This window comes from Nycticebus coucang, chromosome X (assembly GCF_027406575.1).
Source record: "Nycticebus coucang isolate mNycCou1 chromosome X, mNycCou1.pri, whole genome shotgun sequence".
Taxonomy (NCBI): domain Eukaryota; kingdom Metazoa; phylum Chordata; class Mammalia; order Primates; family Lorisidae; genus Nycticebus; species Nycticebus coucang.
The window spans coordinates 43,081,405-43,107,937 of record NC_069804.1 but is presented as its reverse complement, the minus strand read 5'-3'; the positions used below and the strand labels follow the sequence as shown (position 1 = coordinate 43,107,937).

Here is a 26,533-nt window from a genome sequence, read left to right as displayed (position 1 = left end):
AACACTAATGCTCAGTGAGAAACAAAAGAATGTATGTAATAAGTAGCCTTAAATTTGACAAGTCAGTAGCATATTTTTTATAAAAATTTAGAAACATACTGAGGATTCAGGTAGGACATGCTGTCAGTGAAACATCTGTCAGTAAACAGTCCATTAGAAGATTATAGACAGATTGACTTCTATGAAAATTTATTTTATTGGAAATAATACTATAACAAGAATTAATTCAGTATACGTTTCACATTTTTTTAAAGAATGTCACTGTCCAGGCTTTATAGGGACCATTTCATTTACTATAAATAATAAGACAGCTTCTAGAACTATGGGCATATTTATATTTAATGTTCTTTAAAACAATAATTGTGTGTTTACAACACAGTCATGTAGAGATATAAAATGTTTACCAGTAATGTAGAATAAATTTTTAATTTTAAGGACATGAGGAAAAATCAAAGTTTCATAATTTAGAATCACATAATGTAGAAATGCTGAATTTCATCCAGATGTATTTGTTAATATTGTCAAGGCAAAGTAAACAATATATTTTTTTTTTTTTGAGACAGTCTCACTTCGTTGTCCCCAGTAGAGTACTATGGCATCACAGCTCACAGCAACCTCAGACTCTTGGGCCGAAGCAATTCTCTTGTCTCAGCCTCCCAAGTAGCTGGGACTACAGGCATCCACCACAACACCCAGCTATTTTTAGAGACGAGGTCTCCCTCTGGCTCAGGCTGGTCTCGAACCTGTGAGCTCAGGCAATCCACCCGCCTCTGCCACCCAAAGTGCTAGGATTACAGGCTCGAGCCACCACACCCAACCTTGTAAATTTCAATTTTTATCCTCAAAAGTTACTTTTTAAAAATATATACTTTTGCTTTAATCTAGTTTTATTCAACCAATTGTGTGCACTTACTGATTGCTGTGTACAAGCCAAATCTCATTAAAATAAAGTCAGCTATAATAAAAATCTTCATGCTCTTTCATATTGATTTCCCAGCCAGTGGCCTACCTTAAGTTTTAACAAATATTCTGACTATAAAATTTTTTTCTAATCTGTGATAGAAACTTATGAATGGGTCCATGGAGTTTGTCATAACAGACATTTACATATTCAGTCAACAGCATTCTGGTTCTGTGTATGATCAAAGAATTGGACAAATGCTGGCCAGACTTTCAAAAATGTTTGCCTGATGATGCCCCCTAGCTTCCTAGGTTATGATTGTACAATGTTCTATACAGCTATATCCAGATAGATTCATTAGAAAAAAAGATAACTACATGCAATTCTTTTCTTGTAAGGACTCTTTCCTTACCTTCCTCCCTGTCTCATCCATCCATCCATCCTTTCATTCATTCATTCAATTCTTCAATAAACATATGCTGATCCCCTATATGCCACATAATATATTATACTAAGCTCCAGGGAGTTGCTAAACAAGATAAAAATCCCTTTCTCTAAGAATTTACTGTCCACTTATTTTTGAACATACATGAAAATTGAAGTTTTCTCCTTTTTAATTCTAATCTACAGGTTTTATTATTACAAAATATTTCAAATGTCCAGAAATTTACCAAAAATAATACAATAACCATGTATCTACCACCCAGATTTAGCATTTTGCCATGTTTGCTTCACATCTCTCCAGATGTGACAATCAATTTTTAGTACTTATATATATTACCATGTATATTTTATATTTATTGTATATGTATAGGTCTGTAAAAAATATATTGTTTTATGTGTTTTTTGTTATACATAAATGATTTCATATGGTACATACCATTATGCAATCTTGTATGTGTATGTTTACTCAACATTATATTTGAAATAGCCCCTTTTGATGCTTGTGAATGTAGTTCACTTCATTGACGTGTTGTATGGTACTCCATTTTGTGAATAAACCACATTAGTTTTCCATACCTTTGCTGATACATGCTTGTTTCCAATTGTTTAGTATTATGAACAGTAGCTTAATGAGCATCATTTTATGTATTTTCTTGAATACATATTTGACCAGTTCCATAAGGTATATACTGTATAATAGATTTGCTAGATCATAAGATATGTACATTTTTTATTTGATGAAAGTGTAGCTGTGATGACTGAATTGTTTATAAATCTGTTTTAAGTTAGATAAGGTTTTAAGTCCTGTTGCTAGGCTATTGAATTCTTAGCTCATCTATTGTTTGATTTTTACTGTATAGTATTTAAATTCTTTACATTTTTATCTAAGCAATAATAGATAGTGGGTGATCTCATTTTATTAGAATTTTATTATCATTTCATCTTTTATAGAGGTTTAGGCATAAATGAACACACTGGCAAGTTATACAAGCTTTTAAAATGATAAATGAACATTAATTTTTTGACATTTTAAGTCCTCAAATCATTTACTTTTATACACACTTTAAATTAGTATGAAGTACTTGATTTTAATAACTACTTTAGTGATTTGAGAAACTATGGTACTTCCTTTAATTATTTTGTTAAAGCTATGAATTTCACTTTATGATCTATGTTAAGAATGTTAGCTTAACAAAGTATTTTTAAAAGATTTTATATGCAGACTTAAAATATAATAATGAATATGAGCCTTTTTTTGCCTTGCAATAGTTTACAATTAAACAAATGAAATACCACAAATATGAACAGACCTTTGAGAAGAGCCAAGTTTTGTAAATGCTAGAGCTTTGTTTAGTTAGTAAAAGAATTAAGAAGCTATACTGTGTCATTCTTACATTTATCTCATGTACTTTTAGAACTAAATTGCATTTTGGGGGGCCACAGATGCATCATGCAAGGAGTATCCTGGTTTAAATTCTGAAGTGCTTTCACTCCTACTTGCTTCACCTTGAAATCGTCTAAAAAGAAGTTGGCACATTATTTTGCGAATGTTACTGGACATCAGGAAATACATGACTGGATCTAAGCAGCTATTGAAGGATGAGAGAACTAGCATGATCTCATTGGTTTTGTGAACAATCTCCTTCCAGTAGCAAGATGATACATTTAGTTGTGAAGAAATGTAGATGAATCGAAAGGCATGATAGGGAACAAAACATACAGTGAAAATGATAAGTACGATAAAGGAATTGCGGGCTGTAGTAGCATATTTACTAGAATTAGGAAATTTTGATCTCCGTTTAGAAATCCTCAATAGATTCTTACCAATCTTAATATATGAAAGGATTATTAGTAGGAAAATTAGCCAAAACATTACTACAAGAATGAAGTTAAAAATTGCTTCTCCTTTTGCATTATGCTTATCTCTATAATGGAAACACATTGTGGAATTATGCCCTCCTTTCTTAAGTGTTAAAATAATCATGGTTAAAAATCCAGCAAGCGCAACTGTCCATACTGTACAGCAAACATAAATACTTTGTTTGGTTGTTATTGCTTTCCGTTGTTGTATAGACTTATTAATTTTTATGTAGCGATCCAAACTGATGAATCCAAGCAAAATAATACTAATGTACATGTTCATATAAAATAGTGTTCCCACAACTTTGCACAGAATCACACCTAGTGTCCACTTGTTTTGGTTAATGTGATACATTATTCGGAAAGGGAGGCAGAAGATGAGTAGGAGGTCTGCAATGGCTACATTCAGTAGGTAAATTTGAATGGAATTTCTTTTGCGGTGGATACCCAGAAATACATAGAGGGCGATTATGTTCCCAACCAGTCCCACAATGAAAATAACAGAGTAGAATGTTGTTAACACAGTAGATAGTAATGCTTCATCCATGGGACAGGCAGTAACATTTGGTGCTCCTGAGAAATTTTTTGGCAGTGGGTCGCTGTGATTAGTTATAAAATATGTCCCATGGGAAGAGTAAGGCCAGCTGCCAACTGAAGTCGTCGTCATTGTTACAGTGTGACTTGTCCTTATCTTCTGTGGGGATCAAAATGTAAAGGTGGTAAATAACATTTTCCTTCTGTGTACTTCTTATGTCTTCGGATTTTTCCTGCAACAGAATGTCAAACATTGAGTCATTTGCATTGTTTTTTTAAACGAGAATCTTACTGTCATCCCCTGCTAGAGTGCAGGGGCACAATCATAGCTCACAGCAACCTTAAACTCCTGGGCACAGGCATGTGTTACCACACCTGGCTAAATTTTTTTTATATTTTTAGTAGAGATGGGGTCTCTTGCTCAGGCTGATTGCTAGCTCCTGACCTCAAGCAACCCTTTAGATTACATGAGCCACTGCACCCAGCCCTTTCTGTTATTTTAATAATAGTTACTTTAATTCAAAGCATAAATAATACATGATTCAGGCTGGTGGCACCCATAGCTCAGTGGGTAGGATGCTGTCCACATACACTGAGGCTGGTGGGTTTGAACCTGGCCCAGGCCATAAAACAACAATGACAACTGCAGCAACAACAAAAAAAATAGCCCGGTGTCATGGCAGGCACCAGTAGTCCCAGCTACTTGGGAGGCTGAGGCAAGAGAATCACTTATGCACAAGAGTTTGAGGTTGCTGTTAACTGTGATGCCACAGCACTTTACCCTGGGTGACAGCTTGAGACTTTGTCTCAAACAAATAAATAAATAAATAATAAAAAGAAAAAATAATACATGATTCATTTTCAGACATTGTGAGAAACTTTAACTTTTATCCTACTTTGGACCATCTAGGCAGCTATACCAAGTGTGTAATAACATGACTGTATCATAAAACAAGGTGCACATATGGTAAGATCTCATGGAGTGGGGCGGCGCCCGTAGCTCAGTGGGTGGGGCACCAGCCACATATACTGGGGCTGGCGGGTTTGAACCCAGCCCAGGTATGCTAAAACAACAATGACAACTGCAACAACAACAAAAAAAAAATAGTTGGGCGTTGTGGCAGGCACCTGTAGTCCCAGCTACTTGGGAGGCTGAGGTAAGACAATCGCTTAAGTGCAAAAGTTTGAGGGCTGTGAGCTGTGACGCCATGGCACTCTACCGAGGGCGACATAGTGAGACTGTCTCCAAAAAAAAAAAAATATATCTCATGGTGTGTCCTGCTCTAGCCTTTTCTATGGCTCTGGCATACCTTCAATATATGAAGGTTGGCTTCATGTATTATATTAAAATAGTTAACTATGGTTAGCTTTTCTTAGGTTGTTATGGGACTAGAAATGGACGTGGAAAGAAATGACAGCTCGTATTTTACAAAGATGAGCATCAATTTCTCTAAAATAAGCTGGATCCCTTCTGGTCCTGCCCAGCTTCAGAACTCCTTCCTACCTTGACTCCTTGCCTCATATGTGCCATCCATTCATTTGACACACATGTATTGTCTCATGGCATGTGACAGGTAAACTGTGACAGTCTCTCATTCCTCAATGAGAATAGGGGAGAGAGTCCCAAATCTCTTCCTTTTCAACCTAAGAACCAGGTAAGGGTATTGATTTGCCTATAGGAGCATACAACTAACATAAAAGACTAAGAAGGCACAGCACCTGCCTAATTACACAGACTTTTGTAACACTGCACAGGAGAACAAAGTAGCCAAACAAGCCAAGTCAGGTGACAGCTGCCAGTTAGCCACTCCCGACCTACAAGCACAGGGTGATAATGTAAGTGGGAAAACAGATGTGCAGTCCAAAATTTTGAAACTAACCTGAAAGTAATTTTGAGGCCTAAATATGCCCTGGCTTAGGTAATTTGAGAGTGTTGCTAGAACCTTCTAAGAGAGTATGTGAATTCTCTTTGTGGTTTGCAAAGCTACTTGATTTTGGCCCTTTCCTGGGCATTGATTGCTGTGAAAGGTTCAGTCTGAGAGCTCATCATAAAGAACTAGAAGACACAGGAGAAGGTTCTTGGAGGTCTTATCACATTTCTTTCTTAAAGTGACTGCCTTATTTCTCTATAGCAGCCCCTTAGCGGGCGTAATGTAAAGACATCCAGAGCAAGGTTTTCAGAATCAGACCTAGCCTTACTCTGTGACCAAGGGCAAATAACTTAATCTTTTCTAAGCCTCAAGTGCAATAAAAGTTAACTTTAATAAACACTCTTTAGCTGGATGCAGTGGCTCACGTCTGTAATCCTACTACTCTGGGAGGCCAAGGCAGACAGATAAGTTTGAGACCAGCTTGAGCAAGAGCGAGACCCCATCTCTACTGAAAATGAAAAACTGGGGCAAGAGGATCACTTGAGCCCAAGAGATCAAAGTTGCTATGAACTATGATGCCACGGCACTCTACCCAGGACAAGGGAGTAAAACCCTGTCCCCCCCCCCAAAAAAATATTCTTTGATTAACCTTATTTTAGTAAATATTTCATACTTGGCTAAGTACTGTGTGGAAAATAAAGGCAAGAGAGTGACCCTTTTCTCAGTAAAACATTTTTGTAGGAGCACACTTCTACAAAGTTGTAATTAAAACCCTGAATGCTATAAAATGGATTTGAATTATAATAATTTCCTGATTTGACATTATGCACGGAGAAAAATATTTGGAAAAACATAATCTTTCTTAAAATTCTTAGCTATAATTTGATCAAGAAGAAACCATTCTGGTAGAGGGAACTTTCAGAGTTAATATTTTGTGATGTGGAGGGAATTGATTCCAAGGAAGAGGAACTGGCAGGTGAAGAGGAAGTTATGTAATCCCTAAGAGCCCATCTCCAGAATTCAGAAAAGTGGAGGGAGAAAAGGAAGGAGGGAGGAGAGGAGGACCAAGTCTAGTCTGTCATATGTCTCAACTGTAGGAAGGCAGATTTCACAAAGTTTATAGAAACTTACAGGCATGTTTCTCATGATCTTAGATTCTACAAGGAAAGCACAACCTAGAAAGAATGGCAAGGTGCCAAAAAATGAAACTGACAGTGCAGTCTACATCATCAGGAAGAGAAAAAGGGCATCTGTGGAGGGACCTGTGTTATATGGTTACTTAGGGAGCTCTCATTGGCCTAGTTAGAAACATATATCCACTGGTGAAAGGGAACTGAGGCACAAGAAGTGATAACTTTGAGAGCTCAGGTAGCCAAAATGACATGAAAAACTTATCTATAAGTAGTTATTTAGGGTTCTGTTTTGTTCTTCTCCTGGGCTAGATTTCAAACTCCATTAGGATTAAGAGCCGAGTCAGTTTTGTTTGTCTCCATGTACCAGGTGCTTGGCATAATGAGTATTATTGAACAAAAAAGAGAATTTCGTAGAAATACATATAAAGTTTTACATGTAGATATGAAAATCAACTGTACAAGTACAGAAAGGGCTACAGCTGCTTTCACAGAAACACAGTTGCAATTGGTCTATCAGTAGTGTGATGTGGCTACAACAACACTAATCCCCTCTTTGGATGAATTCCTAGACAGGAAGTATCTGAAATGAAAATTGTTACTACTAAGCTGTTTCTATCTCAAACTGTCAGGAATCTCACCTGGAATGCAGTGTTTCATCCTCAGCAGCACATTTAGAAAAGGCCATAGCCCAAACAGGGAAAAGAGAAGCTCAAATTATGTCATGGAAGCAAGCTGAAGGCAATAAGCACCTTACCCTGGAATGCTTTACAAAGCCACGGAGAGAAATAAGTGTTTTACTTTGTTATATTTGTCTTCAGAAAGCAGAACAAGGACTAGTCATAGAAATTGCAGAGACAGATGTTGCCTCTTTTAAGGAAATGACTTTTTAGAACAAAATGCTATCTTAGGTGGCAACAGGGGTCTTAACTACTAGAGATTTTTAAGACTGTCACTAATTGAGTACTTTGTAGAAGGGATTCTTGGTGATTCTCAGCCCTGGCTGCACATTAGAATCCCCTTCAGGGCTTTCTAAAGATACCAGTGCCTGGCTCCTTCCCTAGATATTCTGATTTATTTGGTCTAGAATGGGCTTCAGCCACTGATATCCTTTAAAAGTTCTGTCAGAATTGAACCCTTGAGCTAGATAGCCAAGCCATTAACTGATATTTATTTAGCACTTGCTATATACCAGAAACTGTGTTAAGCATATTTATGTCATTTTATTCACATAATCTTACAATACCATATGGAGTAGGATTAGAAAAGAGATAATGGAAGATGAAGAGGTTATAATCTTTATTCTTGGCCACACAGATTTTATTTGGGGTCTCACTATGTTGCCCTTGGTAGACTGCTGTGACGTAATAGCTCACAGCAACCTCCAACTCCTGGGTTCAAGTGATCCTCCTGCCTCAGCCTCCCAAGTATCTGAGATGACAGGCATCTGCCACACCCGGCTAGTTTTTAATCTGAATGACAGGCATCTACCACACCCGGCTAGTTTTTAGAAACGGGCTCTCGCTCTTGGTCAGGCTGGTCTCAAACTCCTGACCTCCAGCAATCCACCTGTCTCAGCCTCCCAGAGTGCGAGGATTACAGGAGTGAGCCACCTTCCCTGGCCCAGCCATACAGCTTTTAAATGGCAGTGCCCAAACCTCTCCCCTTTTTATCACATATGATCAACATGTTTGTTATTAATACTGAGTTCTGTCAGCCGTATTGTGACATGATTCCTTTAACATTGTCCACCTTAGTAATTTTAAGAAAAAATTATGCCATCTAGCTTTACTTCTTTTTACTTGTTATCTCCATTATCCTAAGTAAATAAATCCAAAATTTACAGAATCACAAATCATTTATCAAGATGCTCAGCACTTCCTCCCAAAGCATATCTTCTCAAACTTACTTCTAGACCCAATAGCCATAATCAAGATGTTTCTAAAAAGTCAAATCTATCAAGAATAGAACATAAATGTCTTAACACAATAATTAAGTAAATGAGGTGGAATCTATGTTGATTAGTTTGATATAAACACTCCAAATTGTATAAAAAAGTCAACACATTGTACCCCACAAATGCATAAATGTATTCATGATCTATGCGTATATGACTTAATAAAAAGAAAAAAATTATCTGAGCAGGCATTATGGTGCATGCCTGTAGTCCCAGATATTCGGGAGGCTGATGCAGAAGGATTGCTTGAGCCCAGGAATTTGAGGTTGCTATGAGCTAGGCTGATGCCATGGCACTCTAGGTTGGGGCAACAGAGTGAGAGTCTGTCTCCAAAAAAAAAAAAAAAAGTAAATGTTTCTAAAAAGCAGTTAGTGCAAAGCACATATTCTGAAAACCATTTGCCTCAACTCTTAATCTGCAAATAAACTAAATAAGTAATAGTTGGACAAGTTTGCCATTATACCTTTCTAGTTTTACTTTAGTCTCAAACTTAAAGAAAGTAAAACAAAAGCAATGCATTTGTTTAAAAAGTAATCATGGCCATCATTTAGAACCATATCGTAGACAGCTAGCGTCGGATTATTTATTAACACATTAACAGATTCTGTTAGCCACTTTGTTGCTGATTTTCATCTCCTTTAAAATCATTCGGCACATTACACTGTCACTCATTCACTATTGTTAAGACAATTTATTGACATTTTAAAAACGACTTGATACGTTAAAAATTGCCAGCAAATACAAGAAATAAACTGCTATGTTCACACAGTGGACTCTTTTCCCAGTGGACATTACTTATGACCTGTATGCTATATTAAAGTGGCCACAATAGTTTTCTAATAGTAGACAGTAAGTGTTTTTTAGATGTTGTTACTTGGTAAATCCTGTTTGCAAGTTCACAGTGTGGTGTTTGTACCCCTACACTACCACCCCATTCCTTCCAGTTTTGTCAACTGGCTCATGTAGGAGCTGCTGTACCTCCAGGACCCAGCAGGTCCCACTATGGCCCCAAATGCACAGAAGCATTTTAAATACAGTTTGGGTATGTTTGTGAAAATATCACACTGCTTTGTTGAAATACATACCTATTCGGTAATGGTAGCAACCTTTCAACTTTTTCAGTTTGACTTGATAATGACTGACTCTATTCAGGCCATGCTTCAAAAATTGCATTCATTGCTGCATACAAAATGAAAATTAAAAGCATATTACTATGGAAATAATGCTATTAGTAATACATGTTAAGTTTCATTTTAAACTTAACTGTGTCCCAAAAACCCACATTTTAAAAAATTGTAGTTATTCAAACTAAAGTATATTTCGCTTTTTCTTTTCTCTAATATTCATCTTATTTACTTCTGAAATACCAAACTTGAAATTTATATGATCTGGTAATTACTATATAAAATAATAAAAATTAATAAAGAAATCATAGCAATTGACAATAAAGAGACAACATAACAATAAAGTAAGTTACAGACAATTAGAAATAAGATGTATATTCAAGTAGATCTGAAAATATTTAGGCAGTACACAAATGCAGTATAACATTGTGACTATATTGACAGTATGAGCTTAAATACCTAGAATCTCCTAAAGTGGTTTAAGTAACGAAAAAGGCACACCCTCAAGTTGAAATCAAGGTGGTTCTAAAAGCAAAGAACTGCTAATATTAGAGTAGTCTTATTACCATGAATCAGGTTTCACTTTGAATGTTCAAATGATCAAATTTTAGCTAGAATAAAGGCTCATTTATGTAGTTGAAATGAAGAAATACTCACAGTCCAGGCTTGCCTGAAGTAGAAGAAGCTGAACCTCAAGCTTCCCTAGACACTGAGACTTGTCTTGGTTGTGTCAGCTGGGCTTTTCCATCTGGTAGGTCGTGATGCAATTGGTCAGGGTTCTTTTCATTTTTATATTCGCATGTGGTGATAGAGGTTTTCTCCCCCTTCTTTTCTTTCTTTTTTCAGTATAATAACCCTTAGATTCCTTTTGAAAATATTAAAAGGCACCACCACCATGCAACAAGTTTTAAGCTCAATCATTTAACTTAGGAAATTATTTATATTTTCTTTCAACTTGACAGTTGTGGAAAGTTTTCCTCACCCCTCAAAATAAAAAAGTTTTATAAATTCTAAGCAGAAATATGTATTTTTTCCTAAGAAATGATGCATAATATGCTTCCAAAGCAAAGCATTGAATTTATTTTTTTTTGGATTAGTTTTAGAAATAAAGTTATTCAGATAAGATGGCATTTTTGTATTAAATTATAGTAATATTAGTAATTAGTTGGTTTACTCTTTCATTTTTTTAAATTTTATTTGATTTATATATTATTTTAGTATATTTTTATATATTCCTTTAAGACCTTGGATTTATTTTCTTAAAATAATCTTATAATTTTAGGACTAAATGAGATTTTTATCCTTTTTATCACTATGATAAACTCTCCCAAGTAAATTAAAACATCTCCTATATCTTAAAGAAAATAGAGGTAGAATTCTGCAGTTTTGTTTTGGTCCTAGTGCAGTATTTAACCACTCTATGTAACTGCTGGCCCTGCAGTTTAGTGTTACTTCCCTTTTTTGTTGTCATTTGAAATGAAGAAGAGTTAGCTTTATCCTCTCCATAATTGTTATCTTGCAGCTTTGTTTACACTAAATAATATTTGACTCTGTTGGGCTTTATCTAACATTCTAATTATTTCTAGGTACATTCTTCTGAATATCATATTCTCCAGAACTTTTAGTTTGTTATAAAGATGATACATGGAAGAGGATGTTTTTTAATTGCTAGAATAAAAGTCTTTTGTAGCTCTTACTTCCCGTTAGAACCTCTGAGAAGGAAGGTGGTTACTGTATTGGTCTGGCAGGACTTTTTTTTTATTGTGGTAAAATAATATAACATCAGATATACCATCTTAACCATTTTAAGTATATCACTCAGTAGTGTTAAGTATATTGACAATAGATCTCTATCTTTTTCATCTTAGAAAACTGAAACTCAATACCAGTAAAAACTATTTCCCCTCCCCCTTCTTCTTGCCCTTGGCAACCATGATTCTACTCCCTGTTTCTATGATTCTGACTACTCTGGATACTTGATTTGAGTGGAATCATATAGTATTTGTCATTTTGTACCAGGCTTATTCTGAACTTTCTACTTTGTCTCTGTGTTTTTGACTCGTTTCTGTATATCCTCTTCACACTTCCTCTTTCTTTTTTGTTGGTATAAGGTTTTTCTTTATATAATAAAGGTGGAAGTAGAAAAAAAGAAATATATGCTTGTTTGATGCCATCTATTACTAAATATATCCTAAGTTGCAATCCTGATTAAATTCACCTCTCCACCTACTTCAGGCCAGAACCCTGCCATCTGAAATGAGGAACTGGAAACAGTCATACTGACTGGTCTCACTTCAGATTAACAGGCATAAATCTCAAGTAGTACCCTGAGCTGCCAGCAATCCTGGCGTATTTCCTTAGTCCTGTGGTTCTCAACACATGGCCCAGAGCAGTAGCATCAGCATCACTCAGAAGATTGTTAGAAATGTATGTTCCTAACCTCATTCAAGACCTATAAGCCAGAAATTCTGGGGATAGTGCCCAGTAATCTGTGTGATTCTGATGCGAAAGTTTCAGAATCACTACCTTAGTTCGTTCTCCTGTTCTTGAAAATACTTATTCATATCTGTACACTTTCTTCTCAGACTACCAGTAACCCCCCCTCCCCTATTCCCACCTGTTGTTTGCTTTTTATTTCACTGAAAAAGTAGCTCTCAGAAGAGAACTTCCTCATCTTCCTATGTCCTCCTCTGCCTGCATTAGCAGGTGCCCCCATACCCTGCCTTCTCTGCTGTCACTAGGGCCAGCACCGCCCTTTGCATTACATTCCTCCATGAAAATCTCTAGGTACTGCTATGGAATCCTCTATACCATATATTGTTTTATAAAAATTGAACATTTATATGTATTTTTATCTTTAAAAAATTGGAGGGATAAAATAAAAACTAATAAAAAGTAACCAATGGGGAGGGGAAGATTGGGGGTGGAAAAGAAGACAAAAGCTAGACCTTGTTGAATGTGTTTGTTTTATAATTCTCATTTTGGAACTATGGAGATCTTTTATATAATTAAAATACCAAATTAAGTCAAAGTCTAATTAAAATAAATGAAACTAAGTGTATTGCAAAGTGAAACCATAACCACAAGGAGAATTCTTTTAAGTGACTTTAAAATAGGATGAATTTTTTGTACATAATTTTAGACTTAGGAAAACATTGCAAAAGTAGAACGAAAAAATTCCAGATACCTTTCACTGAGATTCCCCATGTGGGAAAATATTAGTAATGAATTATTTTACTCTTTATCTTTTTTAAGTTTTCTTTAATCTATACATTACTTTAGTATATTTTCATATATTCCTTTAAGAACTTGCATTGTTTTCTAAAACAATCTTGTAATTTATGGCATTTGTAATGGTATTCTCCCCCTTTTTTTCCTATAACAATGGCATCTTCAGTGGTTCCAGATTTTCATAATGTTCCTTCTATCCAGGTTCTCTTCCATAGTATTGACAATCCTTCCCATAAAGTACTATGTGTAATGAGCCTTATGACCCCCTGATCTAGAGGCCGAATTAAATACATTGTGTTTGACGGCATGTAGCAAGTGGACAACTTTAATGCTTTCAGTGTTGAATTCATAGGGTCCTGGATGCCCACGGCATTGTCCAATATCAACAGAACTTTAAAAGGGTTCTTGCTATCCAGGCCTTCTTGTAGTACAACCAAAACACTGGCAGTTGTTAATCTTTTCCTTTCAAGGTTCAGGAATTAGGAGGTTTATAGATAAGGGTAGTCATAATCATAAACCTGACTGCATTTGCACAAAACAGTAGCCTGTCCCTTCCTGCCTTAAATCCTAGTGCTTGCTTCTCTTCCTTATTAATAAATGTCCTTTGTGGCATCTTTTTCTAGAGTAGAGTACTTTTATCCATATTAATAACATGTTCAGGGAAATATCTTTTCTCCTCAATGATTTTCTTAGTGGCATCGGGGAACTCATCTGCTGCCTCTTGGTCAGGAGAAACCACTTATCTTATTATCTTGACATTTTTTAAGTCAAACTTCTTTCTATAATTATCAAAACCCTCCTTTGCTAGTATTAAATTCTCCAGCTTTAAGTTCTGTTTTTGTTTTGAGATAGTCTCACTCTGTTGCCCTGGGTAGAATGCTATGACATCACTGCTCACAGCAACCTCAAACTCTTGGACTCAAGCCGTCCTCTTGCCTCAGCCTCCTGAGTAGATGGGACTACAGGTGCCCAATTATTTTTCTATTTTTAGTAGAGACAGGGTCTCACTCTTTCTCAAGCCGGTCTCTAACTCCTGAGCTCACGTGATTCACCCCCCTTGGCCTTCCAGAGCACTAGGATTATAAGCGTAAGCTACCACACCCGGCCCAGCTTTAAGTTCCTCACTTAACTTTTGCTTTAAGTTGTCATATAATGGATTCACTTTTTCTCAAATCTTATTAGAGTATAAAGTATATACCTTTCTTATAGCAATCCTGCATATACATAAAAGCTGCATTTTCAATATATTAAAACAGCGGTTCTCAACCTGTGGGTTGCGATCCCTTTGTAACAATGAAAATACATCCTGCATATCAGATATTTGCATTACGATTCATAACAGTAGCAAAATTACAGTTATGAAGTAGCAACAAAAATAATTTTATGGTTGGGGGTCACCACAACATGAGGAACTGTAATAAAGGGTCATGGCATTAGGAGGCATTAGGAAGGTTGAGAACCACTAAAGTTCATTTCACAAAAAACACAAAGTTTTAGTACCAGCTGACGTAGCTACAGCTACGGCTTCATAAATTTCCTTTTTTTTTGTAATCGTCCTTACATTGGACTCATTTATCTTGAAGTGGTGTGTAGCTATAGACTTCACTCTACAGTACATATCAAGCAATTCAGCTTTTTCTTATAATGTCATGAGACATTCTCTACTTCTTAGGAGTACTTGTAGCATCGGTAGTGGCTCTTCATATGGGTCCTGTCGTGTTATTCAAGGTTTATGGTATTGTACTAAACATGATAAAAAATACACAAGAACCATGAGATCAGTTTTACTGTGATATGCAATTTATTGGAGATGAACTGCTTGTACAGAGATAATTAGCATCAAACAGCATTTTAAATGGATACTCAACAATACTTGAGGGTGGCACCTGTGGCTCAGTGAATAGGGTGCCGGCCCCATATACCGAGGGTTGTGGGTTCGAACCTAGCCCCCACCAAACTGCAACAACAACAACAACAAAAAAAATAGCCAGGCGTTGTGGGGATGCCTATAGTCCCAGCTACCTGGGAGCCTTAGGCAAGAGAATCGCCTAAGCCCAGGAATTAGAGGTTGCTGTGAGCTGTGATGGTACGGCTCTCTACTGAAGGTGATAAATAAAGTGAGACTTTGTCTCTATAAAAAAAAAAACACACACACACACAAAAGCAATAGGAGGTGGCCATGAAATTATTACCTTAGTATATTATGTACTACAGTTAATTTTTTACAGTTATGATTTAATGCAACATCTTTAGGGTTCACATTTTTTTCAACTGTGAATGACATCATGTGTGGTCTGTGTTCATATGTGTAAGTTCTGATAAATTTCAACCTTTTATAATAGATGCATATTTATTTTATGGCAGTATATATATTTTATGCATTTATGACATACCTTTTTCTTAATTTTAAAAATATTTCTAGGCTACATGGTTCATCTGTGAGTTTTATCAAACTGTCACAAATTTCAAAAAAATTTTAATATATTTATTGAAAAAAGTTCACATACAGGGCAGTGCCTGTGGCACAGTGAATAGGGTGTCGGTCCCATATACCGAGGGTGGTGGGTTCAAACCCGGCCCTGGCCAAACTGCAACAGAAAAAATAGCCAGGCGTCGTGATGGGTGCCTGTAGTCCCAGCTACTCGGGAGGCTGAGGTAAGAGAATTGCCTAAGCCCAACAGCCAGAGGTTGCTGTGAGCTGTGATGCCATGGCACTCTACCGAGGGCAATAAAGTGAAACTTTTATAGTCTCACTTTATTTATCTGTCTCTTAAAAAAAAAAAAAGTTCACATACAAGTGAACCTGTGCATTTCAAGCCTATGTTGTTCAAGGGTACAGTGTGCTTGCCAAACCAAAGAAGTAAAGTAAAAATTCTATAATTTAATAGGAAGAGACATCAGTATCAATAAAAAAAAAAAACATTTTTCAGCTCTATCCATTGAAAAGTCGTAGTAATAATAACCCAGTGGTAATAATATGCCTAGTACCCATAGAGTGGATTTAAATATCTTTTCCCACTAAGAAGAAATGGGGCTGCTTGAATAAATGGCTGGTTTCAGATCTGGGACAAGAAATGAATAAGACAAACCTGAGAGATCATCTTGTATCTGAAAACAAGGAAGTTATCAGACTCCTAGATTCTTGCAGACGTAAAGGGGTGCCCAATGGTTAAAAAGGAGATAATTTGAGCATCAAAATTTTTAAAGGCAGAAATTGGTACACAAAGGCAATCAAATATATAAAAATCTGTAAGTTCATAATAAAAACACACACAAAAAAAGCCCTTTATTGGTCACCTCTGAAGGTAACTTAGAAGCCAGCTTGGTATTCTGCAAATAGTTCATCACAATTTTACTCATAACATCTAAACTAGAAATAGCCCAAATGTCTATTGAACAGGAGAATGGGCAAACTGATATATTCATACATGAAATACATAACATTAAAAAGAAATGAAGTACTGATCACAGCAAAGTGGCTGAATCTCAGAAACATGCTCACTAAAGAAGCTTTATATAAAAGAGTACATACTGTACGGTTTTATGTGTATGAAGTTCTAAGATAGGCAAAACAAACTTATGGTGCAAGAATATCAGAGTAGTGATTTGCACAGGGTTGGTGGCTAGAATGGCCACAGAGGCTGAATGTATGGGAAGGAGATAGGGGACGTTTCTGAATAATAATATTTTCCTGGGGATTTACACAGATATGTGCAATTCATCAGAACTCTAATGGTACTCTTGGGCATTTCACAGTATGTAAATTTTTACCTTAAATAAACATAATTTTAAACAGATATTAAATTCCAATTATATGTGTGCTGAAGTGTAGTAAAAAGACAGATTGTGGAGATAAATAGACATTTGATAGGCTCAGTGCCTGTGGCTAAGGTGCTAGCCACCTATACCTGAGCTGGCGGGTTTGAATCCAGCCTGGGCCCACCAAAGAACAATGACGGCTGCAACCAAAATATAGCCAGACGTTGTGACAGGTGCCTGTAGTCCCAGCTACTTGGGAGGCGGAGGTAGGAGAATTGCTTGAGCCCAGGAGTCGGAGGTTGCCATGAGCTGTGATGCCACAGCACTCCACCCAGGGCAACATCTCAAGGCTCTGTCTCAAATAAATAAATAAATAAATAAATATTTGATAAAGCAAATGTAGCAAAATGTTAACTATAGAATCTAGGTGGTGAATATATGGCTATTTACTATACTGGTCTTTCAATTTTCTGTATGTTTGATAGTTTTCATAACAAAATGTTGAGGAAAGCCTACATTTTGGAATCCCTACTTATAGACCTAGGTATCAATGTCTGCTAACATCACTGAGTGAAAAATTGATGGCAAATCTTACAATGATGAGTCAGACAGATAACACCTGAACCCACTGCTCAATCCTGTCACTGAAAATAGGACATCCAGACATTATGTTCTCCCCAATGCAATACGACACACCACCTGTGAAGTACTAGTGCATAAAACTAAAACTGAATCCGAATATAATCAAGATTCTATATCTACCTATCAATTAACAGGAAATACAGGAGAATAATTAAAGTGACACCATGTGGCTACCGTTAGCCAAGTACAGATTGTGGAAAATTCTGCAGGGAAATTTATGTACTATTTTAATAAATCAATGGAATGAATATTGAAAAAAAGGTACAAAGAAGGGGGATCTGTTAGAGTATGTGAGACTTAAGAGATAACACTATGCAATGTAATGTGTGAACCTTGGATCCCATCTGTAACTATCTGAAAAAGATATTTTTAAGATAGTCAAGGAAAATTGAATGTGGACTAAGTACTTAATGTTATTAACTGACCCCACCAACAGTTTGTTTTTGCATGTGTAGTTATCCACCTTAACCAGATGTGGATAAACCTCTTCCTAGAGGTCAGTTCCTGACCCCACCCTTTGCTACGCAACTACTAAAGAATTATTGCTCATTTAATTGGATATGATAATATTAACTTTAAGTCCTCTATCAGAAATACTGAACTCTTTAACAGTAAATTATATGACTTGTTTTAAAATATTTCAGCAAAAAAAGATGTAATAAATGGTAGGGTATAGGTGAAACAACAATGGCAGAGTGTTGATAATTGCTAAAGCTGGATGATAGGTACATGGAGGTTTATTAATCTATTTTCTCCAATTGTAAATGTTAAAAAAAAGAAACATCCTCAGCTATATTTTCTTCTTGCTATATCCCATTTCTCCATTTTTAGTATAGGAAAACTTTGAAAGATATCTGTATGTACTGTCTATATCTTCTCCTCCCATTTGGTCATGAAGCTGGTCCAATGGGGGTTTTGTCTACATCATACCACTAAAGGCACTCTTATCAAGTTCACCAGTGACTTCCAAGTTGTCAGATTTAATGGTCAGTTCTCATTTTCAATGACCTTAGTAACAATATCACTAGTAATTATTTCTACTTGAAAAAGTTTCTTCACTTGGCTTCTGGATATCAAATTCTGATTTTTCCTCCTGCTTCACAGTCTCTTTTCCTTTGCTAGATTGTTCTCATCTTCCCGACCTCTAATATCATGTGTACCAGGGCTCAATCCTCTGACTTTTCTTGTCTCTATCAGCAGTCATGTCCTAAATGATTGCATTCATTACCTTGGCTATAAATACCATTTACGTGTTGTTGATTCCCAAATTTACACCTCTAATCCCAGCCTCTCTTTTACCCCATCTTATGAGATCTTACACTCAATATGTATTAAACCAAATTCTTGATCCCCCATACAAACTCTTCCCCTAGTGTTCCTCATTTCAGTAAATGGCATCTTTATTTTTACTAAGTTGCTCAGAACAAAACCTAATTATCATACTTAACTTGTTTCTCTGTCACACCCATATTCAGCAACAATTCAGCTTTACCTTCAGAACATAAATAGAATTTGAGCACCTCTCAGGGTCTCTGCTTCTATCACTCTAGGCTAGTCCAAGCCACAATCTTCTCTTTCCCAGGCAACTGCAGTAACCTAACTGGTCTCCTTTCTTCCATGCTTGTGCTCCTGCAATCTCTTCACACAGAAGCCAGAGTGATCCTTTCAAAACCTAAAACTGACTATAGTTCTCCCCTATTCAAAACTTTCTACTGGGCTGGGCGCAGTGGCTCACGCCTGTAATCCTAGCACTCAGGGAGGCTGAGGCGGGTAGAATGCCTAAGCTCACAGGTTCAAGACCAGCTGGGCCAGAGTGAGACCTCATCTCTAAAAATAGCCGGGCATTGGTGGGCGCCTATAGTCCCAACTACTCAGGAGACTGAGGCAAGAGAATTGCTAAAGCCCCAAGAGTTTGAGGTTGCTGTAAGCTGTGATGCCACAGCACTCTACTGAGGGCTACAAAGTGAGACTCTGTCTTAAAAAAAAAAAAAAAAAAGTTCTAGTGGTTTCCCATCTCAGCCAGCCATGGTCCCAGACCTTTGATCATCTCTTAGGTCACGTTTCCTGCCACTCTTCCCCCTGCTCATTCTCTTCCAGACACACTGGCTTCCTTCCAATTCTCTAAACATACCAACCCTCCTCATACCTCTGCACTTTTGTATTGACTATCCTTCCTGCCTAGAACTTGCTGTTCCACTTCATTCTGGTTCTCTATTCAGATAGTACCCTATTAGAGAGGCCTCCTCTGACATCCCACCCTGCAATTAAAATAGCGGCTTCCCAACCCCCAAACCTATTAATATATCATTTACCTCTTCACCAATTTAATTTTGCCTCATGACACTTACCACTACCAGGCTTTATACTATATTACTTCATATTTATAGGTTTCTTTATTTTCTATCTTATGTCCAAATTTTATCATTTATCTCACTTAAGGCTTTATTGAGAATGACTACATCTACACTGATGAGAATTACATAGATTTCATAATAACACGAACTTAAGCATAAATATAGTCAACAAACTATAAAGGGCGTACATTCCAATTTGGCTTCCAATTAAAGCTTCTACTTCTCTTTCCTAAGAAAGTAATAAAAACACATGCAGAGGCATGGCCAGGAGACCTTGTGACTTTGTTTGGGTCCAGTTTGTATTTTCTTCTGTGTCATGCCCTTCCTTTTCTAGGCTCATTCATTTGCTGTGTCCCACACTAGAATTATACTAGGGGTATTCCTTTTATTCAGTCTGCTGTCATTGATCGCTCTTTGAACCAGCTGGAAGTTCTTACTGAGAGCAGTCTTTATCAGTGAATTTCTGTAGAGGTTTACTTGCTGTCCCATACACTCTTCTTGCTACTTTGGTGTCATCTCATAGTTTATTCACTGCTCATTTGTACATTTGCTTCCTCCTCTCTTTCTCTCACTTTCACATAGTCATACACACTTACATTTGAGAGCTCATCTCTCTTTCTACTAGACGAGTGGTTCTCAACCTTCCTAATGCCATGACCCTTTAATACAGTTCCTATGGGTCTCGACCCACAGGTTGAGAACCACTGTACTAGACTGAACTTTAAAGGTTTTTAAACTTCTTTGGACAGAAAGACTTACTTCCTAAATAGAATCCTGATTCTCTTTCACTATGCAAAGTTAACGATCCCTTCTGCTTCTGCATATCATCATCAAAAATCTATCTCCCTGGGGTAGCACCAGCTCGGTTTTATTGCACACTTTTTTTTTCATACCCACTACCATGTTGGCTAAAACTGATCTAAAATTGTGTCATTTTATGAATGACAAAAGTGTAGGAGAAAAGAAAAAATACCTTTGTTTTCTGTGCTTAAAGAGGCTTATCTTTTTCACTCGCCCATTTTGAGACCAGATCAGTTAGTGTTAGTCCCCAATAGGGGACCATAGTATTTGAGCAGAGACCAAAAGCCCCTGACACCAGCCTCGACAAGATCCCAGAATGAAACAGATGTAGAGGTCATGGTTTGACAAAGAAACCCTCATTATTATAACAAAGCTTGTGATACTTAGTCTAATAGGCTACTCCGTGGGGAGGATGTCTTTGCCCTGGACTAGGGGCCAGCCAAGTGGGCTCCTTTCCCCTTCTCCTTTCTCACTTCCCACTTCTACAAAGAGAAAAGAGTGTCCAGAGAAATGACATGCCCAGGGAGAGCAATGAATTCCCTGGGAGCAATATTCAACTGAAGTCATTAAATCTGACCCATCCATTTAGTACTCCTTTACTTAGGGGTGGAATATATAAAGAAAAGTGGATGGGAAGGGTAGACAAACAAAGGGTCATTAGTATCCTCCAAGGGCCAAAATATAATGGCTCTATAGGTAAAGACAGAGATTTAGAGAGACATATTAGCAGGAAGTGTAAATTTTTTTTTTTCTTAAATCTTAATGATCACTAACAGAAAGAAAATAATGCATAAAAAGGGCCAGGAGTGGTAGTTCACACCTATAATCCACAGCATTCTACCCAGGGTGACAGAGTGAGACTCTATCTCAAAAAGAAAAACTAAAGAAAATATTGCATAAAAAGGCAGGAAGAAAAATAGATACATTTTCTGCCCATAAAAAGGCAGAAAATGTGTCTATCTATATTTCTTGAAGATCCATGCTTTCTGAGTAATTCTTAGCAAATAATTCCTGAAAATATTGGATGAACAGATCTGTCTTTGGAGAAATCATCCAAAAGTGAGAATAGGACAAATAATTCAAACATCTAAGTAATCAGAAGTTCCTAATGTGTTACTATATTGTCATGTTATTTAATTTTGTCTAAACTGAATTGTTCATTTTCAGTTTATCTTTGGGCTTATTTTTTGTCTGTTTTTCTTTTCAGCCCCACTGTGTTCTCCTCGCCTCAAAAGAAAACTCAGCACCTGTTAAACTTGGGGGTTTTGGGGTAGCTATTCAATTAGGGGAATCTGGACTTGTAGCTGGAGGTAAGACCACTCTTTAAAAAGCTTCCTTCAAAACCTGGTCATTTTCAGGCTGGTGTAAAACTTTCAAGCTAAATATTGACCCAACCTCGGTATTTCATACCTCATTCCACCCCCAAAAAGCACCATCAGATAGTTTTGAATTTAATAACTGTGTGATCATAACTAGAACTTTAGTCCCTTAAGGAAAAACTTTTGTCTTTTGGGAAATAGAGACGAGGTCTTGTTATATTGCCCCAATTAGTCTCAAATTGCGTTAACCACAGTTCCCAGCTAACCTCTGTCTTTTTACTCTTTGTAGCTCCAGCATTTAAGGGAAGGGACCCTATATAAAGAGATTTAAAATGATATTCAAAGAAGATAACATTTAGGACATAGAGCTTTTAAAAGCTGAATTGTCCAAATGAAGTAAGATCTAAAATGTGTGGGTTAGCCATTTCTAAGTAAACATTGATGGCTAATTTTTAATTTCATACTGTTTTCCTTTTTCCATTTTTCAAAGACTCTGTTTAAGCTACCAATCTATGTTTTTATTTGCAAAGAGCAAACATATATGAATGCAGGCTGATTTTATTATTAGCTAAAGCAAAACATAATTTTAAGTTCCCATGCCAGAATAAAAAGAAGAAAAAAGTTAAAGTAGGAACTTTCTTTACCAGTGCACAGAGGTGGATGCTAATTACAGATTCAAGTACTGCCTTTGTTTTTTTATTTATTCTTTTCAATAAACTCCAGTTCAGAATGCTGCCCTGTTTTTAGTTCTATTCCCTAGTTTTGAAAATTACTTAGTTCCCCATTCTACAAACCATCAGTCTTCTGGTCAGTGCTTTCTCTTTTCTATCACCAAGTACTGCCAACCTTCACAAAGAGGAAAACTATGAAAAATATCAACAGAACCTTTTAAAACCTGCCATCTTTTAAAAATGCTTATGTTAAATTCAAATATCTGACAGATGATAAATATCAAAACAATGATCTGTTACCCAGGACATTCCATTTAACTTAGTTCATTGTAGCTAGAACACTAAGCAGTAATAAAATAGGCTACCTTCTGAAAAATGAGCCATAGGTCGTGGTTATATTCTTTAAATCATTTTTTCACCAGATTGCCTTCAAAAATTAAATTATGTTCAAGTTTTCTTCTAGTTTCACATTCTTTTCCAGCAAATTGCTTCCAATAACATGCAAAACTGGAAGTTGAATATAGTTTCAAAGAATGCCAGTTTGTTTTCCTTAATTCAAAACTTTCTGTTGGTGATTAGAAGACTGACCAAAGGGTCAGGTAGTAAACACAGTTTAATTCACAGAATCATGGACTCTCAGGATTCCAAGGGAGTTTTAACTTCTCCAGTCTTATAACTAATGACTGAATTTTCCAGTAATAGTCCCAACAAAAGGTTGAGCTCTGGTTTAATTCCTCAGGTGGAAGAGTATTTACTATGTCCTAGTATAGTTCATTTCATTTTTAGAAAACTACTTAAATATTTAAAAGTCTTTTTGTAACTTTCACCCAGCTGTCCTAATTCTATTTTGAAGCCACTTTGAACAATTTTCCTCCTTCCACATGATCACCATGCAAATGTTTGAAGATAGCTACCATGTCCCCCTAAGTTTTATCCAAATTAATTTCCCTAGGTTAATTGAACCATTCTTCATATAAACTGGTTCAGAATCTCTTCACTGTCCACAAAGGACAGTGCCAGAACTGAACATGACACTACTGGCTCCTGTTGATCTTGCAATCAACTGTAAATCCTGAATTGTTTTTTTTTTTTTAAACAAATGTTGCTGTTAAACTCCCTCTCAAATCTGGTATTTATTTATACAAATCACTCGTGTTATGGGTACACAATTATAACAAATAATTTCTGATCACTTCCCAAGGTTAATGAGATGAAAGGAATTCCTTTTGTATGTTATATATATACTGGCCATACTTAATGACTTTGTTTCTGTTGCTTTGGATGTGCAGCCTGTTAGTATTCAGAATGTCATGGGCTTTGTATTTTATTGTGCCGCTTGATTAAAGGGGGAAAATATATTCATCAGATTTACTTGGACATTTTCTCTGTGTTATTCTATTTTTCTAAAGTCCATGAACCTTTCCCCCAAGTTGAATATTTTTAAAGCTAATTTTGAACCCCCCAGTGTGTCAATTATTCAAAATTTATTTCTCTCTGTGCTTCTAGAATTAAAATACTTCCTGATGGTCAAAATTTTGTCATATGTTAATACCTTTTCTTAATATTCTTGAAATAACTCTAAGTATTACAATGTTTTTAAAAATAATATAAGTAGAAAGGGATAAATTATTTCTCTTAGAAAAAGCTTTCCTATTGTTTAAGGTACTTTTGAAATTTTGCTAATATTTATCAACTTTAAAACAGAAAGCTATTTTCCTGTCAGTTGGAATCTTTGAACCTCCAGTCCTACAAATAGAAAGAAATTATATCCTGTGTATGTTCCATACAGTAAAAACTATTTAAATATATTTACACTTCCCTTACCTGAAACTCAGCTATTTGGAAAATTCACTTATCCAGAATACAACTCAAAACCTAGAAAATAATTATATTAGCATCAAAACTATTCCTACCTTCAAAAACCCATTCATGGCCAGGTGTAGTGGCTCACACCTATAATCTTAGCACTCTAGGAGGCCCAGGTGGGTAGATCACCTGAGCTCAGAAGTCCGAGACCAGCCAGAGCAAGGGTAAGACCTCGTCTCTAAAAATAGCTGGACATTGTGGTGGACACCTGTAGTCCTAGCTGCTCTGCTCAGGAGGCTGAGGCAAGAGAATCACTTGAGCCTAAGAGTTTGAGGTTGCTGTGAGCTATGATGCCATAGCACTCTACCAAGGGTGACAAACTAAGACTCTTTCTCAAAAAAATAAAAATTCATTGTCCTTTCAATTGGTCATCTAAGATACTCTTTTTGAGGGTGACTTGCTCACACTTTTTATAAAATTATATAGATCTATGTTCCTTCTTCCTCTAGTTAGAATACCTTTTGTTTATCTGGTTAACTCCTACTGTTCTTAAAGGCTGAGCTAACAACTAACTCTTCTTAAAAGCAGGCTGATCTTCATCATTCCAAATTAAGTAACCCCACTCCTTCTCTTCCATATTACTATCTGGGCTACATACCTCTGGGTAGTATTGGCTGTGGGGACTTATAATCATATCAAAGACTGAGATTTGTAAGGGCAAGGGGCATCATGGCTTATCTCTGTGTCCACAGCACCTATGACGATGTCTAGGACCTACCAAATTGCTATCAAGTGAAATAATCTCATTACTAATTAGCCTCCAGTTAATAACAGATTATAAACAATAAATTAAGAGAAGCTATGTTAACTAGTGTGATGAAAATGTGTCAAACGGTCTATGAACCAAGTGTATGGTGCCCCATGATCATACTAATGTACACAGCTATGATTCAATAAAAAAAAAAAAAATTAAGAGAAGCCAGGACTGAAGTAAGCATAGTGAGAGGAAAGAAAAGAAAGTCTGACAGAAAAAATATATATTGAGCAATCAAAACTTGGAACACACAGCAGCCTTTTAATACCAAAGAAAGCAACCTTTATGTACCTCTGAACTTCCTGACGGTGCTTTCTGTTCTGTAATGTAGTTTTTTCATTGAGATCCACAATGACAACTCTGAGTCATCAAGAAAAGGTTAACTTGGGCGGTGCCTGTGGCTCAAAGGAGTAGGGCACGGGCCCCATATGCCGGAGGTGGCGGGTTCGAACCCAGCCCCAGCCAAAAAAAAAAAAAAAACTGCAAAAAAAAAAAAGAAAAAGTTAACTTATGTGCAGCATTCTGTGTAAAAGAAGTCAAGAAACTGTAGAAAGATAATCATATAAAGTTATTAAAGTAAAAATCATTGTGTACCTAGAGATTCAAATCCTAAAGTATTGAAAGTGTATCTTTTCAGAACAACTCTCTCCCTGAGGTTATAGATAGGAAGCTTTTATTATATTATCAAAATGTAATATTTAAATATATATCTGAACTATTTAAAACAGTGATATTTAATTTGGTTTAGTAATTAGTTTCCTGTTCTTAGAATTTTGTGGTCAAAGTCATAGAAGTCAAGTGGTCACAAAAAAGGAAAAATAGTTTAACAGCAAAAACAAGGAATTTGAGGAAGTCAGTGTATGTGAAAGATTAACTGCACTCCTTTTCACAATCTACTGATGTACATGAAATAAAAAGAGCATTCCTATGTATTCTGTCTAACAAGGTTTTTTGCCCTATCATCTGTGAGAAAATTGTTGAACCAAAAGGCATGCATCTTTCCCAAGAATGAACATTGATTCTTCAGAACTAGGTAGTCTTTTATCCAGGTAAACAGAACCTCCTCAGGATCGCTGGGACTGGCCATCGTGGCTCTAGTTATTTCCAGTGTAAGGCCCCATTTTGAGTTGCTTAGCTCTTTACATGGGAGGTGGTAGGAATCAAGTTGACTTCAAAGCATCATCTGAACCATCTGCAGGTACCTAATTGCTACTCTAGTACCAGTGCCCTGAATAGTACGCTGAGTTCTTGCCCTATTTTCCCCTACTGTCCATCGGACCAAGCCTAATCCTCCTTGTCCAGTCTGTTAATGAAA

At 36.4% G+C, this 26,533-nt stretch overlaps 2 protein-coding genes across 10 annotated transcripts in view; one reads left to right on the top strand and one right to left on the bottom strand.

Moving 5' to 3' along the window:
• CASK (calcium/calmodulin dependent serine protein kinase) overlaps nt 1-26,533 on the top strand; it is a 507,330-nt gene that overhangs the window by 305,855 nt on the left and 174,942 nt on the right. For all 9 annotated transcript variants that reach the window (XM_053579588.1, XM_053579590.1, XM_053579587.1 and 6 more), the window contains exon 6: nt 21,816-21,918. In XM_053579588.1, coding sequence (XP_053435563.1) covers nt 21,816-21,918 — 103 coding nt within the window. The remainder of the gene's footprint in view (nt 1-21,815; nt 21,919-26,533) is intronic.
• GPR34 (G protein-coupled receptor 34) lies at nt 1,933-10,605 on the bottom strand. The gene is made up of 3 exons (XM_053579592.1): nt 10,479-10,605; nt 9,783-9,876; nt 1,933-3,972 (listed from the first exon to the last, which is right to left on the bottom strand). The coding sequence occupies exon 3, from the start codon at nt 3,870-3,872 to the stop codon at nt 2,763-2,765; it is 1,110 nt and encodes a 369-aa protein (XP_053435567.1). The 5' UTR covers nt 3,873-3,972; nt 9,783-9,876; nt 10,479-10,605; the 3' UTR covers nt 1,933-2,762.

Excerpts from the sequence above, each read along its gene's own strand:
- GPR34 (XM_053579592.1), bottom strand. The coding sequence starts at position 3,872 with ATGACGACGACTTCAGTTGGCAGCTGGCCTTACTCTTCCCATGGGACA.